This window comes from Eublepharis macularius, chromosome 16 (genome assembly GCF_028583425.1).
Source record: "Eublepharis macularius isolate TG4126 chromosome 16, MPM_Emac_v1.0, whole genome shotgun sequence".
In the NCBI taxonomy this organism is placed as follows: Eukaryota; Metazoa; Chordata; class Lepidosauria; order Squamata; family Eublepharidae; genus Eublepharis; species Eublepharis macularius.
Genome location: NC_072805.1, coordinates 12,480,283 through 12,500,427, shown reverse-complemented (window position 1 = coordinate 12,500,427; position 20,145 = coordinate 12,480,283). Strand labels below are relative to the sequence as shown.

The 20,145-nt window shown below is 44.5% G+C and overlaps 1 protein-coding gene across 3 annotated transcripts in view; it reads right to left on the bottom strand.

Annotated features, from left to right (window-relative positions):
- The window catches only part of NDRG4 (NDRG family member 4), a 53,088-nt gene that overhangs the window by 5,674 nt on the left and 27,269 nt on the right, over positions 1-20,145 (bottom strand). For all 3 annotated transcript variants that reach the window (XM_055000380.1, XM_055000381.1, XM_055000382.1), the window contains 8 exons: positions 12,359-12,445; positions 9,779-9,835; positions 9,061-9,164; positions 7,127-7,183; positions 6,729-6,780; positions 4,980-5,027; positions 3,634-3,669; positions 2,917-2,968 (listed from right to left, as the gene is read on the bottom strand). In XM_055000380.1, coding sequence (XP_054856355.1) covers positions 2,917-2,968; positions 3,634-3,669; positions 4,980-5,027; positions 6,729-6,780; positions 7,127-7,183; positions 9,061-9,164; positions 9,779-9,835; positions 12,359-12,445 — 493 coding nt within the window. The remainder of the gene's footprint in view (positions 1-2,916; positions 2,969-3,633; positions 3,670-4,979; positions 5,028-6,728; positions 6,781-7,126; positions 7,184-9,060; positions 9,165-9,778; positions 9,836-12,358; positions 12,446-20,145) is intronic.

The window sequence follows — 20,145 nt, the reverse complement described above, 5'->3', positions numbered from 1 at the left end:
CCCACATGTGCCTGAGAACCTAAGTTTCAACCAGGGAATCCCAGAACACAAGGCTGAGGGATGCCCCGGGGAACCATGTAGTAAGACTAGAGAAGGGCACGAAACGAACCACAGAACAAAATTCCGTACGGAATGGCTGGTTCGTTTGCACCGAAACACGTTCCATGGGAATGCAAGTTTACAGAACAAACGAATTTTTCCAGCCTTTCTGTGGCTGGGTTCGGCGTTTCACAGACCCCGCGCCAGTTTCAGCCAATCTGCTGAACCCAGCACAGGGTCTGTGAAACTGACAGCCCCTGTGCAGGAGAAAGGGGATGTCAGTTTCACAGACACTGCACTAGGTTCAGCTGATGGGCTGGCAGGGGGCCTGTGAAACTGACAGCTTCTTTCTCCTGCTGCCCCAGTTGTCAGTTTGTCAGTTTCACAGGCCCCGCGCTGGAACGTCTGTGACACGGACAGCCCAAGCAGCAGGAGAAATGAGCTGTCAGTTTCACAGACCCCATGCTGGAACTGGCACAGGGTCTGTGAAACGGACAGCCCATTTCTCCTGCTGCCCGGGCTGTCTGTTTCACAGACTCCATTGTGGGTCTGGCAGCAGGAGAAAGAAGCTGTTATTTCACAGACCCTGTGCCAGTTCCAGTGCGGGGTCTGTGAAATGACAGCCTCTTTTCCTGCTGCCCGGGCTGTCAGTTTTACAAACCCCACACTGGAACCGGCACAAGGTCTGAGACACTGACAGCCCAGGCAGCAGGAAAAGAGGCTGTTAGTTTGACAGATCCCGCGCTGGGTTCAGCTCATCAGCTGAAACCGGTGTGGGGTCTGTGAAACTGATAGCCCTGTTTTCCTGCTGCCCAGGCAGCAGAAGAAAGGGGCTGTGTGTTTCAAACGCCCCGCACCGGCTTCAGCAGCTGGTGCAGGGCGGTCGAAATGTCACGGAACAATGAACCACGAACTGAGAAAAGGTCAGTAGTTCATGGTTCGAGGTTCCGTGGAATGCTACAAACCACGAATCACATGGTTTGGGTTTTTTTTGTTCTGTGCCCATCTCTAAGAAAGACCACTTGAAGGTCAGCAGTTTCATTGCAGCATAAGTTTTAAGACACAGCTTATTCCTCAATCTGTTAGCCTTTAAGGTCCCAGGAGATATGAAAACTTCAGAGAACTTGACAGAAATCCATGCCTGACCAGGCAGCCACTGGACTGCCCTGGGCCTGCTCTTCCTCCTGATCTTCAATTCCCTGTCTATAAAACTGAAACAGGAGAAACCTGCCGGAGAGCTATTGCAGGGACAAATGAATTCAGCATCAAAGGAAACGTGAAAACAAACCACCCCAAAGGAACACTGCTAAGGACGGCTGCTTTGCATGTTACTTCACCAGAGTACAGGAAAAACACCGTCATGAATATGAATGTGGGAATGGTCAGCGGGTGTTGTGGAAGGCCAAGACTTGCCCCCGCGTCCCCAGTGTGGGGGCAATTTCCATGTGTTCTCTCCAACGTGGCCAACAACAATATAGTCTTTGCAGTAGGCCAGAACTCACAAGGGTTGAGATCCAGGAAAGATGAGAAGTAACTAAGCTGTAGCATCCCCAGCAAGCCAAGGCTGTGGAGACAGTTTTGCTCTAGCTGGTTCAACCTGAGTATTTTCATTCATTTTACTCTGCAAAGCACAGGTACCTGTTCCTAAACCATTGATACTAAAGGCTGGAGCTGAACAGAAGTAATCTCCTTGCCAAGTCCTCAATATACACACCAAACAGTACAATCCTATGTACAATTACACCCTTCTATCTTCATTAATTTAATGGGTGCAGAAGGGTGTAACTCTCCTTAGGATTGCACTGAAAATACCTTAATATAGTCCCCTAGGCTGAGAAGCCCCAATCAGCGACGATGGTGCTGATCACCAACGGAGGGGCAGCAGATGCCAGACTCCTCCTCCTCCTCCCCCGGGGTCTGGTGCAACCAGGGACCAGGGCTGTAGGCATGCAATCATGGCTCCTGGGTGGAGCTTTGGAGTTCAGGGAAGCAAGGAACTAGCCTCTGTGAGACCACACTGAGCTAGGGATACATGCACTGAGGACTAGTTCTGCACATGTACGGCCCTAGTTGGTTCACAGTTGCAGCCCATACAATATTGACTGTTCCAGTCTGACTTTTATTAGAAATTTGATTTTGTGACATCTTTATGCTTTAGATGACTTCAGTACTAGAAACCAGGCCCATAGAGTTTGCTCCCTTCTCTACATGGGACTGGTATAGCCAAAATCTAGCCCAGCATACCTTGACTACTTGATGGTCTCGAAATACCGACAAGCCTTTATGCTGGCTCGTCTTAATTCAATCCCAACAGCAGAACTATATGGCCGTTTTGGAAGGACCCCATTAGCTGATACTTTGCAGTTGCGACACAGGGAGCCTTGACACCTTGCTCCATGGTCTGTTGGATTGTCCAAAATTCCATAGGTATAGGACTATGTTTGTCTGTAAAGGATCCGGTCTGTGTCCCAGCCCACCATAAGCTACAGATTCTTTTGGCTGGAAGCGATCATAATATTACTTTGGCAGTGGCCAAATTCTTTTCCTATGTAATCAAATCTAATAGGTAGCCAGATCTGGACAACTCGTGGTGTTCCAGCCATGTTGGTTTTATCCATCGTTGTTGTTATCATTATTTGCTGTTAAAATTATAATTTTTTTTCTGTTCTTCTACATTGTTGAGGGTCAAGACTGCAGTCACAAGTGCAGCGAATAAAAAGGAAAGTTGTAGTCCACAGACACGCACACACACACACCTGCACATGGAAGCACATACAGGCATAATGAACATCTCTCATAACTTCCCAATTAATCACACACACCTGCCAAAACTCCATCTCCTGCCCTGCCGATGCCTAAAACGAAACAAATACTTACTGTAGCCCATCCCTTGCAGAAAGTACTTGAAAGCTTCAGTCAGTTTTCCAGGCTGTTCGAGAAAGCAGAAGGGTGAGGAAAGAGGTGAAGACTGAGAGACAAACCCCCAGAACCGAGTCTGCAGGAGTATTTGAATGCAATTTTCAGGTCACTTTCTCGGGAGCCAGTCTCACTAAGTTAACACAGGACTGACTTCCACACAGATCTGCTTCGGATTGCTCCCCTACCTTGCCATGCCTAAATATGAAAGGTTTAGAATCCGAAATTTCAAGTTTAAGACATTTTAAATTTGAGTCTGCAGTCTGTGGATACTTCAGCTCTACAGATTCCCCATTAAAGCATAAAAGGAGCTGTTTATTTTCATAGCACGAACAGGGGAAAATCCTATTATAAGACTTTCAATGGCTTGTAGCCCAAGGCACATTTATTTACTGCCTGGCTCAAGACTTCCCTTTCAGCTGTCACCCTCATAATGTCTGAAACACTTTCCACAAATGTTGGATAAAATCAGTTTCAACAAGCATGACAGAGATGGAAATATGAATTTCCTTCCAACAAATAATTACAACACAACTGGGCCATGAAAAGAAAGCAGCTCCACAAGTTCTTTTTTCTGCATAGGAAAAAGAGCTGGTAGCTTTCACTTGACATAAACATATGGAACAGGAATCTTTTTGAAAGAGTCACTCCAAAGGTAAAGAAGCAGTGAAAACTCACCTGTGTGACCTGGGGGAGACCACCAGAATCAGCCATCTGAAAGGAGAACAAAGTTTGGATCAGAGAAGTCTCCCCTCCCCCTGTCCCCAGGGGTCTTCTGTAGGGAGCGTCTTCATCCAATGCCCTTAGAAGTCACAGTTAGTTAGAGCCCTGAACTACCATTGGCCTTAGCACCTGACATGGCGACCTCTCCAAACAGGAGAGATTCAAAATGGCTGCCCTCTCATTGTCAGCACTTTGTGAGACATTTTTCTGTTAAAAATGCAAGATGCTGGCAACCAGCACTTCTCTCAACCCCAAGCAAGAGAAATCCTGATGTACACCTCGGCAGCTGTAACATGGCCTGTGTATTAGAACCTAGATCATGTCCAACTGCTATAAAATAAGAATGAAATAGTAACCTGTGGGGGGGGGGGTTACTTCCACCTCTGAGCCCAGATAGGGAGTAAATGGCCAGAGAGAAGCTCTTTCAGGAACAAAAGAACAAAATGTCCTCCTCCTACCTACCAATGCTCCTCCAACACATACCACTGTGAGCCAAACTACAAGAGATGCCAGACATGTGTTCTTCACATGTCAGGTCCCACAAGGTCCCCTGGGTAGTGTAGTCTTACAAAGAACAGCTGCTTGATGTGATTCTCCACTGGGGCAAGAGCGGTGGGAGGGTCTCTCTCTCTCTCTCTTTCAAAAAGCTTCAGCTCAGGTTTTCCTCTGGGAGTTTGGAGGCAGGGGTGTAATAGGAGGCAGGAAATCCAGGGCGGCTTTTTGCAAGAGAGAGAGAATCCCTCCCATCTCTCTCCCCCGGCCAAGAATCGCATTGAGCTGTTGTTCTTTGTAAGACTACACTACCCAGGGAACCTTGCAGGAACACACACCCAGCCCAGGCATCTCATGTAGTTTCCCTCTTTGACTTCAACTCTTGACGGCTTGTGAGGCTTTCTGAAAGTGCCACCAGCTCTTCCCTCCCCTCAAACGGAGCCCTTAAGAAAGCATAGGGCAGGCCTATCTGCTGCTTGTGAAGGGCTAGAAAGTCCTCCTGCTACTATCTGTGGTCACATTTATTTGGCATCAGTATAAAATTTGAGTCAGAACAGAAGACAGATATGGATGTGTATGGGGGAGAAAGGAGTCAGTGGAGAGGTGAGGCTCAAGAAAGGCTTGGCGAAACAGGAGAACTGCCCTGAAGAGGAAAAGGGCGAAGACTGCTGGGGTCAGACTCTGTCTCAGAGAAGGGACCCTGGGAGAAAGTCAGTGAGCATGTGCGAGACAAGAGGATGAGACAGGAAGAAGGGCAGTTCCCTCTAAAAGGCGGCAATGAGGAAATGAATGCCTCTCATCTGCCTTACCTTCAGGAAAGTGGTACTGGTTGGATCCAGCTTGGAGTTACACTCGACCTAAAAACAGCAAACGTAACATTTCAAAAAACCAACATCAAGCCCAGGAACAGGGGCTCAAATGTCCGCTGTGCCTCAGCCATCACCCCCCATGCTCCATGACGCAGAGGACCCTCAGCTCTGAGGAAGTGGTTGAGAAATGGGCTGGTATTCAACCTTGACAGCAAGTTCTACCCTAGGCAAAAATAAAGGAAATGTTCAAAGGTTTTTAAATGTCTCTAGCCCTTAGGAGTGCGCAATCAAAAATGTGTGTGCACGCATGATAGGTGCAACAAGGGTGGATGATGCAAATGACAGTGGAGTAAAGCCTCCTTGCTCAAATCACAACCAGCTGAAAAGGAAAACAAGAGACAACTTGGATCTTCCCAAACAGCAGCCATTTTGAGACCACAGCTGGGTGAGGAACAGGACACTCAAAATGGTTTCCGTATCCTGGCAATCCCGAGGAAACCATCAGAATGCCGCCACTGGGGAAATCCAAAGTGTTCTGATAGCTGTTGTGGGTTTTCCGGGCTGTATTGCCGTGGTCTTGGCATTGTAGTTCCTGACGTTTCGCCAGCAGCTGTGGCTGGCATCTTCAGAGGTGTAGCAGCAAAAGACAGAGATCTCTCAGTGTCACAGTGTGGAAAAGATGTAGGTCATTTGTATCTACTCAGGAGGGGTGGGGTTGAGCTGAGTCATCCTGTAAGAGTTTCCCAGGGTGTGGAATGCTCATGGTGGGAGGCTTCACTGTATCCTGAGGAGGTTCTTTTGCATATGGATTGGTGCTTGATGTGCTAATCTTCTCTGCAGGGCTATTGTTGGGTATAGAGTGTTTTGTTAGCCTGGTGTTTTTCAGAACTGGAAACCATGCTCTGTTCATTCTTAAGGTTTCTTCTTTTCTGTTGAACTCCTGGAAACTCGGCTCAACCCCACCCCTCCTGAGTAGATACAAATGACCTGCCAACATCTTTTCCACACTGTGACACTGAGAGATCTCTGTCTTTTGGTGCTACACCTCTGAAGATGCCAGCCACAGCTGCTGGCGAAATGTCAGGAACTACAATGCCAAGACCACGGCAATACAGCCCGGAAAACCCACAACAACCATCGTTCTCCGGCCGTGAAAGCCTTCGACAATACATGTTCTGATAGCCTCCACAATCAATCCACTATCTCACACACACAACCCCTTTTTTACTTCTGCAAAGGTAACGTAATTTGGGAGAAGCCTGGTCAGTCTATAGATGAATGCGAAGCGTTTCCTTAGCTTTCCTTTAAGCATCCTTCTTTCCCTCCCCATTCCATACACTGAATCTATTCCACAACTGGTGATGCCTTCCTCCATTGCAAGGCGCCTTCCCCTGATGCAAGAGGTTGCAAGGGGAAGGTGCTGGGTGGCTGAGATCGACAACCCTCTTTGCAGAGCGGATCCTTGAGCCCCGACCCATCAATCTAAGCAAAGCAGATGACTTTGTCAGAGAGGCAAGGCAAATTTGCAGCTGACCCTCCATGAGGCCTGGGCGAGCCGTAAATAGTTGGGCTTGCTTCATCTTGCTTCCCTTGGGTGGTATCCTTTGACCTCTGCCTGGCCCTAAGTGTTGCAACCCACCCTAAGCCTCTGCCAAGGGAGCAGGCTTAGGCGGGTCTAAATCAGTGACTTGCCCTGAGGTGCAAGCGTGCACCTGGTGAGTGGCTTTGGTCTCCCCCCCCCTTACTCACCACGCCATCTTCAGCCGGGGCATTGTCTCCCACCACCAGCATCACAGGGCAGCTGCAAACCCCAAGGGGAGAAATTATTTACTTACTTGCTTATTTCATTCATACACTTCCCTTCTCCCCATTGGGGACTCTAGTGGCTTACATCATTCTCCTCTCTGGCATTTTATCCTCACAACAACCCTGTGAGCTAAGTTAGGCTAAGAGTGTGGGAATGGCCCAAGGTCACCCAGCAAGCTTCCATGGCAGAGTGGGGATTCGAACCTGGGTCTCAGACCCTAGTCCAACACTCTAATTAGTACATCACGGTGGCTCTGGCTCTCAAAACACAATTAACAGGGAGCGGCTCTCTGCTGGTTCTTTCCCCATCCCATCCGATCAGGAGCAACCCCGTTACCTACCGGAGTGTTTTGGCATTTGGGACACTCCCAGGTCGATTAATGTCCAGGTCTCTGCGGCTGAGGAAAAGGAGAACCATGAGTGGATCACTGAAGTGACTGTGTGCAAGCCTCTCTCGGGTGGGCCCTGCCCCTTCACCACACCTTGTGCAGAACAGCACACTCTGTGGCTTCTGGAGATATATACATGGCCAGCTGTTTCTCCTTGGGGTCCGTAGTTCCCAAAGTAAAGACAACCACAGGAACATCCCCTAGAAGAAACTCCGGCTTTGACTGAGAAAACAGGATACATGTATTTGCTACACTCGTGGAACAACTGACTGCAATTCCTCCCTCAATACCTACTTAAGGAACACAATTGTGGACTCTGAGCTTAGGGAGAAGCTTTAACAACACTGAGATCATAAAGAATGATTGACGTCGATTATAAATAGGTACCACATAGATAGAGATGCCACATAGATTACGATTTCAGCGGAAGAACTATCAGAAAGAGGTGAGATTTTGTACCCTTGGGCAAATATGGACTTTCAAAACATTTCAAATATTTGATTCTTTTAAATCACTTATATTCAGTTACATTTAAGGAATGTTAAAAGATCTTATTTTTCTTGCATGCACAATTTCATTAGTAATAGGATTATATTTAAGATGAATTTATTTTTTAGATCTTGCCTGGATTAAAAAAATTCGAGTTTATCTCAATAAAGATTAAAACTCTAAGAAATTTCTGAATGCAATTGGTGGGAAGGACTTAAGCTTCGAACCCACTTAATAATATTTTGGATCGAAATATAAATTCCCCAGCATGGAGTCTTATCTGTCCAAACCCTTTCTGGAGTTCTTTGAAACCACCTGATTTACAAGTAATTCTTGCGAGCTGAGTGGTTTGAAACTCTAAAAAGGTGCATTCATTAATTCATTACAGATTCAACTGCCTGGTTCCTTGTTAATCCCTTCTCACACTCACAACCACATCTACGCTCACACTCACTCATACAACTGGCTTGCACAACAGGCTGGGGAAGGACAAGTGGCAGAAGACCTGGCAAAAAGAAGTATCCCAGGTTCACCGCACGAGACCTGTCGGTCAGGAGAATCATATGGGTTAGAACTCGGCAGTTGGGAACATTGGCCTCTGCCACAGAGCCAGCACTATCATCCTCAGCCTACCCCAGAAATACTATTTCCAAAGGTCTTCCCCCCAGAAAGCCTGCAGCAGAAATGGGGAATTTTTCTAATTCTGTTAGCCGACTGGCTGGCCCTCTGAGCAAATGTTCTCTGTAACCTGAATTTAATAAACTTAAATATATTTTACCTGCCTGTGTTGAGAGTGGCTTGCTGCATGCATGCACACCCTCAGAGAGGACCCAGAAGCTGGAAAGCCTCAAACAAACAAGGCCAGAGCCCTTGAGATGCTCCTAGGGGGTCTTGAAGTGGCTGAGGTTCAGCACCCAAGGAATAGGGGTCTCTGGGTCTCTACACCACCTCTCTGAGATCCTGGTCATCTTGCCTTGCCTATTCAAGCCCTTTATATATACATCAAAAGCACATTATTCATGACTGTGCAGAAAGCCTGGGACCTGGCAAGAGAATATCTGGGCTGGGCTGATGCTGCAGTTTGTCTCCCCCTGCCCCCACCATCTGCAGCCCTCCAAACCTGCTGTTTTGAGCCACACTTAATCCTGTCGAGCAGCTAGCAGCCTCAGAACAGCAGTTCAGTTGACAAAGGGAGCCATTGCAGGAAAGGAAAGAGAGGAACCCTAGAAATGCTGAAGGAATGGTGTGGGTGTCTACACCCTACCCTTTCTTTCTGCAATAGGCATCACACAGACCAGATGCACCAAAAATGAGCTTGCCGCCAGCACGTGGCTCTTTAATATAAGAGAGGGGGAGAGAGACATTGGGCATTGCAGTATACCGCTGCAGTTGCATACCTGTTGTACATGTTCCAGAAGAGCTGCAGGTTACATTGGTTCACCATGCTCCCGATCTGCTGCCGATAGCTTTGCACCAGCTCCGTGTTACTCACTAGCTCCTCCTGTGGGAAGCAGTCAGAACTCAGTTAAGAACAGAATCTAAAGCATCTGCGGTGGAATCTTTAGCAGGGGTGGAGTGGGGGGGTGGGGTGGGGGTGGGGTCCAGCAAAATATCTCTGGGGTGTCCAGTGAGGGATCTATTCATTTGCAGACATTCTGGGGATGGCAAATCCTGTGCTTTTCTGGGTTGGCGAAAGCTATCTGGCTGTCTGCCTGTTAAACCAGAGTTTAGGATCCTGCATTCTCAGATCGAAACAACCCCCCAATTTGTTAAAGCACAAAAACTTAGGTTGCAAGACTTCCTAAGCTAGGAAGTTTTCAATTACATCTCTGTGCACAAGGGAGAAGAGGAAAGGAAAGAACGCGAGAGGCAAAGGGGTAACTATGCTTTGTGTTGCCACAAACACACTCCAAGGTGTTGGTGACATCTGAATACAGCTCCAATTCAATGCAGAGAAATGGTTTTACAACTTCATACCTTGTGCTTTGACAAACACAAAAGTATGGAGGATCGTGGAGATGCGAGAAATAATTCATATTATACAGGACAATCCGCTGGGGCTGTAAAACCACCTGCAGCTGAGGTCCAGTGTCCCAACCCTCTACTGTTCCTTACCTGGCTGAACAGGTGAGACAGCACAGAGTCAGGTAAAGTGCTGGTCAGGCCAGAGATCTGTGAATTGAAAAGAGCAAAAAAAAATAAAGAACTGCTATATTCAATCAGAGGAACAATCTTGTTCTAGACAAATCTCCTGGAAACTCTGTGACACTGAAATCAGCAGGCTTAAGAGTTCCAGCCCCGAAGTCTTTCATCTTTCTATTTCTAACAATCTTTCTATTTCTAACAGTTGTCATCTGGAAGTTTTTTGGAAACTTACAACAGTGACAGCCATTCTGCATGATTTGTCTTTAGCGTTTGAAACTCAGAGGTACATTGCCCCTGCACATGGAGGTTCAGTTTAGGTAACATACTCAACAGCTGTCAGTAGAGACCGCTCCTCCATGAAACTTTAAGCCTTTTCAAAGCAAGCTAACCTAGTGTTCATCACCACGTCTTGTGGCTGTTCAGAGCTGTTACAGCCTAAAGGTGTGAACTGCGGCTCAGGAAGGCCCAGGTTCAAATCTCCCTTTAGCCATGAATTTGCTGGTAGAGGGAGCTTTGGAGAGCCACAAATCCCTCGGCTTCGTTCTCCCATGTGCAAAATGCTGGTCTGACAAAGACTAAACCTTGATTTAAACAAGATTCCAGCAAGGCAGAAGAATTTACCTGTGAAATGAGGCACCTCTCCAGCTTCCTTTTAAAACTGTGCTGGAGCGCCAGCATTACAGGTTATCTTTAACATGACAAAGAATATCAGCAGGAGGCCTGTTTTAAGGAAGACGTTGGGCTAGTGTGTCCTCACAACGATAAGTTCTTTCCTCCTGCCACTGTCACACTTAAATCTAGTATGTGAAGTGGCTCTGAAAACTAGAAAAGAGCAACTCAAGGGCTGTCTTAAAATTAGAGCATCCCAGGGCACCGGAATCAGTAGGTGTTATGAGCGTGGGCCTAGTGGCTCTGGGGAAGCCTGCACTAAAGTGACTGCAGGGCCTACATTTCCTCTGGCCCCTGTGACTGAGTAAGAGGGGATTCTGAGGGAAGATTCTACCAACAGGAAAGTAGGGAGAGAAAGGATAAAAGGCCTCACCACAGTGAGAGGGGTTCACTCCTAGGGAGCAGAGCTGAGGTGAGGCTGCTGCAGATGGAGGGATCCCTCATCCAGAATGGGTGAGAGAGTTGGAAGCCAGGAGACAGTTAAGAACAGTCTAGTAGTTAGATGTGTTAGGGTGTGTTAGTTTGCTTATTCACCAACCTTTACTATTCTCTTTATTTTACAAAGTTTTGAACACCAGTTATTAATAAACCTTTTAAATAAAGTTCTTTATTATTCTGCCTGGGTTCTCACGCCTCATTCGGTCACACGTAACATAAAACCTACTGGGAAAGAGTAAACAAAAGGGGTCGGTTGGGTGCTCTGGGCCCTTCCGAGGAAACCTGTGCCAGAGTGGTGGCAGCCTACAGACAGCTTCCCTGGGACCCAGCCTGTTGTGACAGTAGGTCAGCTATTGATTCCAGCACCCTGGGAGTCTCTAATTTTAATACAGCCCTTGAGTCGCTGACCCCAGGCCACCAAATCCTGTAAGGAATCTTCTTACTACCAACCCACCCAAGCAATTACCTTGTTCACTTCTTCTGCCTACCTGAAAGCTAAACTACTCAAGACGCCAGACACGTGGCGGTTTCACGCAAGTTTACCTGGGAAGTGTAGTTAGGCCAGCAGCGGCAGCAGGGCCAGGAGGACAAGAGGGAAAGAGTCAGCAAAGAGCGCCTTCTGCCACTGCTAGCCGCCTGTCAGCTGCTGTTGTAGCTCTGACATGCCCTCCCCCTGCCCCCGACCTCCCGGAGGAAAATCCGAGCAGAGCTGATCCACTCAGGTTTTCCTCCAGGAGCTCAGGGGCGGGGGCAGGTCAAAGCAGCAGGGCCAGAAGGACAGAAGCAAAAGGGTCAGCAAGGGGAGCCTGAAGCTGGTCGGCGACTCCCACTGCTGCCACCACAACTGCTACTTGAGCATCCCTTCTGATAGAGAGGGGAAGGAGTCTCCAACCACAGTTGCCAGATAAACTTGCATGAACCCGCCACATGTTGGGCGTCTCGCGCAGTTTAGCTCTGAGATGACTAGTCTACATGCCCAACCCACAACATGCCCTCAGTTGTTGCTTGCAGAGAATGCAAAGACTGCTCAATAAAGGACATAGCTGCTCCCACCACCAGTTTCTGCTTCAAACAGCATTGGGGTGGGGCCATGGCTCAGTGACAAGAGCATCTGCTTGGCACGTTCAAGGTTCAATCCCTGGCATCTCTAATGAAAAAGACCAGGCAGGAGGTGAAAGGGCCACAGCCAGACTAGGCAAGACTTGCCCTGGCAGAAGGCACCTTCACTACCAAAGAGCCAAAAATAGGAGAGAGGTCATGGCTCAGTGGCGGGGCATCTGTTTTGCATGAGGAAGGTCCCAGGTTCATCCCCGGCATCTCCCGTCGAAGGAAGAAGTAATCGGCAGCCAAGCCCTTGTCCTCTCCCTGAGCTGTTTGGCACTGATATGCCCCCCCATCCTCACAAAACAGCCATGGCGTCAAGGGAGGAAGGGGCCCTCTCACCTTAGTGGCTGCCCAGTCAATCCAGCCTTTGCCATTTGGGTCGACGTTGATCAAAACAAGGCCTTCCACCAGATCGGGGAAGATCAGCTGCAGCAAGACAGACCAGAGACTCTGAGAAACCATCAGATATCATCAAAGCATGCATCAAGATGACAAATGCTTGCAGGGAGGGTCACTGACTGAGTGACCTACACAACAGCAAGAACACAGCCTACGTCTTGAGAGCCTTCAAGTGCTGCCCCCTCTAAGGCTTGCAAAGGCATTACAAGATACTCTAAAGGTACAGGCTCCTACTGCTGTTCTCAGTTCTTATTTTTTGCTTAAGCTATCATTAATGGCCTCAGTTATGAGCAACAGTGAATGGAGGGTCATTTACTCATTCATTCATGCCTGGAGGACAGTCAGGCTTTGCAAAACTTGGTTGCTATGGATATCCTTCTGTCACAGCTATGACCTATGCAGGTCTTTGATCAGCAACTAAAGTAGTTTAGATCCAGAGGAGTTAGCCGTGTTAGTCTGTAGTAGCAAAATCAAAAAGAGTCCAGTAGCACCTTTAAGACTAACCAACTTTATTGTAGCATAAGCTTTAGAGAATCACAGTTTTCTTCGTCAGATGCATGGAGGGCAAGAAGAAACTGGTCAGAAACTGGTCAACAGAAACCTTTCAAAAACAAAATCCAACAGGAAGCTGCTGAATTGGAATTCATATGTAAATCTGACTCAGTCAGGCTGGGATTGAATAGAGATTATGAATGGTTATCTCATTATCAGAAGTAAATGACTTCCTTAACAGAAGCAAACTGATCTCCGTATCAGAAGCTACTGTTTGCATCTACTCCTCCATCCCCTCTCCACCTATATATCTGACCAGTTTCTTCTTGCCCTCCATGCATCTGATGAAGAGAACTGTGATTCTTGAAAGCTTATGCTACAATAAAGTTGGTTAGTCTTAAAGGTGCTACTGGACTCTTTTTGATAAAGTAGTTTATGATGTCTGGAGTATTTTAATGTAAGTTTTAAATGCATTTTTAAAGTTGTTTATTAACTTATTGTATTTTATTGATGTGAGCCACCCTGAGCCCATTGGTGGGGAGGGCGGGTTATAAGTCAAATAAAATAAATAAATAATAAATAAATATGGCTTTTTCTGGGGAATGTAGTGTCCTTGCTTCACTATGAGATCTAGCCACTTTCCTAGTGTCCAGAGTTTTGAAATGCTGAAAATTGTATTTGAGACTGGAAAAATACTGACTTCCGGTTTGGGATTCATGGAGGTCTAACGCAGCTCCATTTGTGGAGCTGACCGGATTGCCGTTTTAACCGGCCGGAGGGGTGAAAATAACCCGCGGCCGACTGCTCTCAGGCGGGGAGCAGGCAAAGAACGCTCAAGACCCTAGGGTGAGTTAGATCTCGGACGAGGGGGGGCTCTACACAAGGAGTCTCCCCCCCGATCCTTGAGGTCCCACCTTGCGACGGGTCGGCTATAATCTCTGCGGCAATTTTGGGGCCAATTCGGCTGGCATAAGACCTACATACCCAAGCTTCGATCGGGGAGGGAAGTCGAGAGGAGAATTTAAGATCGAAACAGCGATTACAACCCGAGAAAGCTGGAGAGAAGGTAAAGATCGCTATCTCTTGAAACGGGACAGATTGACAAAAACAGAGAGGAAAGAAAGTAGACTTTTAAACTGCAACAGACTAGCGAAAAGGAGGTGAAGACTCGGCAGGAGTTGTATTTTAAAAGAGACTAAGTTTAAAGAAGTTATTACAAAAATCGGACTATTGTTTTGAATACCTGTGGTTTTGGAGCTGTGGGAAAAAGACACCATCGCGAGACCTGCTGTGGGAAGACGGGAGACAGGAAGTGCGTAACAACAATAGAGTGGCTGGAGGGAAGCGGCCCTTGCCAAGGGACAGGAAGTGGGGAATCGCCATTTTTGAAAGTGGAAGGGTCGTGGCTTCAGCGGAAGAGGAAGTAGGCCATCTTGGATTATAATAACATAGAGAAACCATAGAGAAAAGACGCCCGACATTTTGGATATAAAAAATTAATTTTGGCAAAGATTGGGACATTTAAAAAAAAAGGAAAACGTTTAATTATACGCCACGGAGCTGAGGAAGAGAGCAGATTCGTGGGAGCGAGCTAAAGCAAGCCCCACGATGTCGAAAAAAGAGTGGCAATCGGCAATAGAAAACTTGGACAAAAAACTTATAGACATGATGAAAGAACTTAAGGACACGAAATTGGAGCTTATTAAAGAGGTCAAGGAAGTTACACAGACAGTAAAGTCGGAGCTGTCAGAAGTGAAAAAAGGTGTGGAAACGATTAGCAGTGAATTACAAGGAACGCAGCAGAGAGTTAAAACAGTAGAAGACGCGATGGAGAATTTAATAGACACGCAACAAACAGAGATGAGGCTGGTGAAGGGGAGGATGTCAGTTGCAGAAACTAAACACATGGAGAAGCAGCTTCGTTTTCGCGGTCTGCCAGAAGTGGAAGGGAAGTCAGCGCAAGAACAGATGACTGAGGTGTTGGCTGATTACCTGGGGAAGGAGGAGGAGGAAATTGTGGCTATCCTAGATGTGGCGTATCGTGTGAACTCGAGAATTGCAACCCAGAGGAAACTACCAAGGGATGTGATTGTGCAGTTTACAACTAGAAATATGAAAGAGAGGATTGTGACCAAACAATTTCAAGATCCATTGGAGATTGATGGCAAGACGATTATTATAATGAAGGAACTGCCCAGATCAGTGTTATTGGACAGGAAAAAATATAGAGTGCTAATTCAGACTTTGAAGGACATGAATATCAGATACAGATGGGAGTTACCGGAAGGAGTGTCCTTTGAGTTTGGAGGGGCAAAAAAACGCATCAGATCTGAGCGGGAGATGGAGAGATTTATCAAGGACAATGAAAAAGACTTACCAACAAAACCATGAATATGGAGTGTAAAGTATTATCTTGGAATGTAAATGGACTAAACTCACCGAATAAGAGAAAAAATATTTTTCATTGGCTACTAAAACAAAAATGTGATATTGTTTGTTTGCAGGAGACCCACATTAGAAAACAGGATGTAAAATATTTAAAATCTGGAAAATTGGGCAAAGAATTTGTAGCGGCTTCCAACAAGAAAAAAAGAGGAGTGGTGTTGTATATAAAAGAGGAGCTGCAGCCAAAATTTGTTATGAGAGATGTGGAAGCTAGATTTGTAGCAGTGGAATGTAATTGGAACTTAAAGAGAGTGTTGGTAGTCGGACTTTATGCACCTAACGGTGCAAAGGAAAGCTTCTTTGAGGACTTAAGGAAGCACCTAGACGATCTTGTATATGACCAGATAATTCTTGCTGGAGATTTCAATGGAGTGACAGATTTGGAATTAGACAAAAAGACTACAAAAGCACAAAAGAAAAGAGGACTATTGCCAAAGCTTTTTTTTGAGTTGATTCAACAAGAGACTCTCGAAGACGTATGGAGGAGAGAATATCCTAAAACCAAACAGTTTACTTTTTATTCTGCAAGGCATCTTACATTATCAAGAATTGATATGATCTGGGCCTCAAAGGACTTAGCGCTATGGACTAAGGAGGTAGAAATAATGCCGATGGTAGGCTCAGATCACAACCCAACTATGTGGAAATTTGGAAAAAGGAGAAAAAGGAAAGCCTGGAGAATAAATGAGGACCTGTTACAGGAAAGTGAGAATATGGAAACACTGAGAAGAGAGACTAAGTTTTTTATACAATACAACGTGAATAAAGAAGTACCAACCAGTAAAGTTTGGGACGCGTACAAGGCGGTTGTAAGGGGCATACTAATGGACTTAAATGGTAGAGCAAGGAAAAAGAAAGAGGAGAAAAGACAAGAGATTGAGGAGAAAATAAAGGCCAAAGAAGTACAGTTAAAAAAGAGACCAGGGAAAAAGAAAATACATCAGGAAATCAAAATTCTTCAAGAACAGTTAACAGCAATGAGTAACAAAGAATTGGAGTGGAACCTTAAAAGACTGAATCAAAAAGCTTTTGAGGGTGCTAATAAACCTGGGAAATATTTGGCATGGCAATTAAAGAAGAAAAGGGAAAAGAAAATAATAAATAAAATTTGTGAAGAAAACAAAACGTATTTGGAGCAGACTACCATTAGCAGAGCCTTTTATAAATTTTACGCTAAGCTGTATAATAAAAAAGAAGTAAACAAAGAATCAATAGCATCATATTTGGAGAAAACCAAACTTCCAGAGATCTCGGAAGCTTGGAGAAATAAGCTGAACAGTGAAGTAACTGATGAGGAAATAAATATGGCAATACAATCCGCAAATCTAGGAAAGGCGCCAGGGCCAGATGGACTTACGGCTAAATTTTATAAGACAATGGCCAATGAACTGGCACCATTCCTAAAAGAGGTGATGAACGGAGTTTTTAGGGATCAAAGAATTCCAGACACTTGGAGCGAAGCGAATATATCATTGATCCCAAAAGAAGGCCAAGATCTGACTAGCGTGAAAAATTATAGGCCTATATCACTACTCAATAATGACTATAAAATTTTTGCGAAGATATTGGCGGAGAGATTGAAGGGGTGGCTCTCGGAAGTCATAGAGGAGGAACAAGCAGGCTTTTTGCCAGACAGACAAATAAGAGACAACTTAAGGACAGTGATCAATGCTATTGAATACTACGACAAGCGTTGTGACAAAGAGGTTGGTTTCTTCTTTGTAGACGCTGAAAAAGCGTTTGACAATTTAAACTGGGACTTTATGTTTGCCACTATGGAAAAGCTACAACTGGGAGAAAGATTCGTCAGAGCAATCAAGGAAATCTATAGAGACCAGACTGCAGCAATTGTAGTGAATGATGAATTGACCAAAAAATTGACGATTAGTAAAGGAACAAGACAAGGTTGCCCGTTATCTCCATTGTTGTTCATTTTAGTATTGGAGATTCTGATGATACAAATTCGACAAGATGAGGAAATACGAGGAATAAAAATAAAGGACAAATAAAGGACTATTCATATAAGGTCAGAGCATTTGCAGACGACATAATGTTAATTGTAGAAGACCCACTGGAGAACATGCCAAAAGTGATAGACAAGATCAAGGAGTTTGGAGATTTGGCAGGTTTCTTCATTAACAAAAAGAAGTCAAAGATATTATGCAAAAACATGACTAAGCAGAAACAACAATTGTTAATGGAAACAACGGATTGTGAAGTAACTAGCAAGGTGAAATACTTGGGAGTTGAGCTGACTGCAAAAAATATAGATTTGTTCAAGAATAATTATGAAAAATTATGGACTCAGATAGAGAGAGACTTGATCAAATGGAATAGATTGAACCTGTCATGGTTGGGCAGGATTGCAGCAGTTAAGATGAATGTGTTACCAAGAGTAATGTTTTTGTTACAGACAATACCAATCATCAGAGACTCTAAACAATTTGAAAAATGGCAGAGGAAAATATCAGATTTTGTTTGGGCAGGCAAGAAGCCTCGAGTGAAAGTAAAAGTTTTACAAGATGCAAAGGAGAGAGGCGGAATGCAACTGCCCAATCTGAGACTTTACCATGATGCAATCTGCCTAGTTTGGCTAAAAGAGTGGATGACATTAAAGAATAAGAAACTATTAGCCCTAGAGGGATATAAAAAATTTTTTGGATGGCACGCATACCTATGGCATGACAAAGTAAAGGTCAACTCGATGTTCCTGCATCATTTTGTAAGGAGAAGTCTATTTACAATCTGGAAGAAGTATAGAACTTACCTACAAGAAGGAACCCCCTTGTGGGTGGTTCCATATGAGGTGATAGATCCGAGAGCTGTGGATAATGAACAACAATGTTTAACGTACAAAGAAATAACTAAGATTGAAGTATCTAAACTTAGAATAAAGACGCAAGAGGAACTATCACCTAACTATGATTGGTTTCAGTATAGACAGATTAGAGATTTATACAACTCAGACTTTGCAAAAGGGGGCATACGAACAGAGAACTCGGAACTAGAGCAGACCCTTCTTAAAGAAGACAAGAAAAGAATATCCAAGGTATACCAAGTATTGCTGAAATGGTATACTGAGGATGAGATAGTTAAAACACAGATGGTGAAATGGGCTATAAATTTCAATAAAGAAATAACAATGGAGGCATGGGAATACTTGTGGAAAACTACAATGAAGACAACGACATGTATCAATATTAAAGAGAACATTTTCAAAATGATCTATCGTTGGTACATGACACCAAAGAAGATTGCGCTAGGGAATTTGAATACTTCTAATAAATGCTGGAAATGTAAGAAATATGAGGGCTCCCTCTATCATATGTGGTGGTCGTGTGAGGTAGCTAGGCAGTTCTGGGGGGAAATAATAAGAGAAATGAGTGAAATTTTACAGTTTCAAATAAATAAGAACCCAGAACTCCTGCTGCTAAACTTGGGAATGGAGGGAATTCCAGCCCATCATAGGACGTTGATTTTTTATATGACTGCAGCAGCTAGACTTTTGTATGCGCAGAAATGGAAAGTACAAGAAGTACCAACTATTGAAGATTGGATCTACAAATTGCTGTATATGGCTGAAATGGACAAGATGACAAGAAAACTGAGAGATCTGGACTCAGGGCAGTTCAACACAGACTGGGAGAAGCTGAAACAATACCTGGAGAAGAAATGGGAGGTGGGAGGAAAACTGTGGCAGTTTGAGAACTACTGAAATATAATAAAAGTATAAAAGAGAGGGGTGACTTTACCGGGGGAGGAAGAGAAATGTGAATTTATAAGCAGTTAGATTAATTGATTGAGATATATATAGATATGTATAGGTCAACTGATAGAGAATAATTAATGATAAGGTTTAAACATGAGGATTGACTAACTAACAATATTTTCTTTCTTTGACAAGATTTATATGCACCAAACTGAATGTATAGAAGAGTTAAATTGATTGAGTATCTGAGTTATATAGAATTACCATAAAAAGTTGAAATGAGTAATATATAGAGATTAAATCAAATTGTTTGATTTAAATGTGGGAAATTTTTATGGTTTATATATTTTTATAGGTTTATATAGAATTATTCAAAACTGGAAAATGGGATAAATTGTTTATCTAAAGACGTATAGTTTGGGTGTATAATAATTAAAGGAGTTAATGATGCACTGCTTAATATAATGGAGAATGTATATCTGTTTTAGACAGAGGAATTTAATAGAAGTAAGGGAAAAGGGACAGAGGGTGGGAAAGCTGTTGGAAGTCAACAAAAGGGGGGGAAAGGGAGGGGGTTAGAAACGAAAAATTAGGGGAAAATTGATTGTAATGTAAAAATAAAAATGTTCTAACCCAATAAAAAATTTTTCAAAAAAAAAAAAAGAGACTGGAAAAATACTTTGGAACTTTCTTTTCTAAGGGTACACAATCACAATCATCCAACACCACGTACCATCCCTTAATACCGAATCCTGCTGGTAAATGAGGATGGTGAAAGGAGGTGCGATGTTTTCTTTAAACTTCCTCATTCAAGGCACACTCAGAGGTGGAAAAACTTCTGTTATCTGCAACTGTGGCTGATTCCGCACACGTTTGATAATGCACTTTCAATGCACTTTATCAATTGTTTGAGGTGGATTTTTTGTTCCGCACACACAAAAATCCATTCCAAATGATCTATAAAGAGGATTGGAAGTGCATTATCCAACGTGTGCAGAATCAGCCAATGAGTACATATTCTAGATGGGGTTTGGACTGGATTGATTAATAATGGTATCAGGATGTGATCCTTTATATGTGC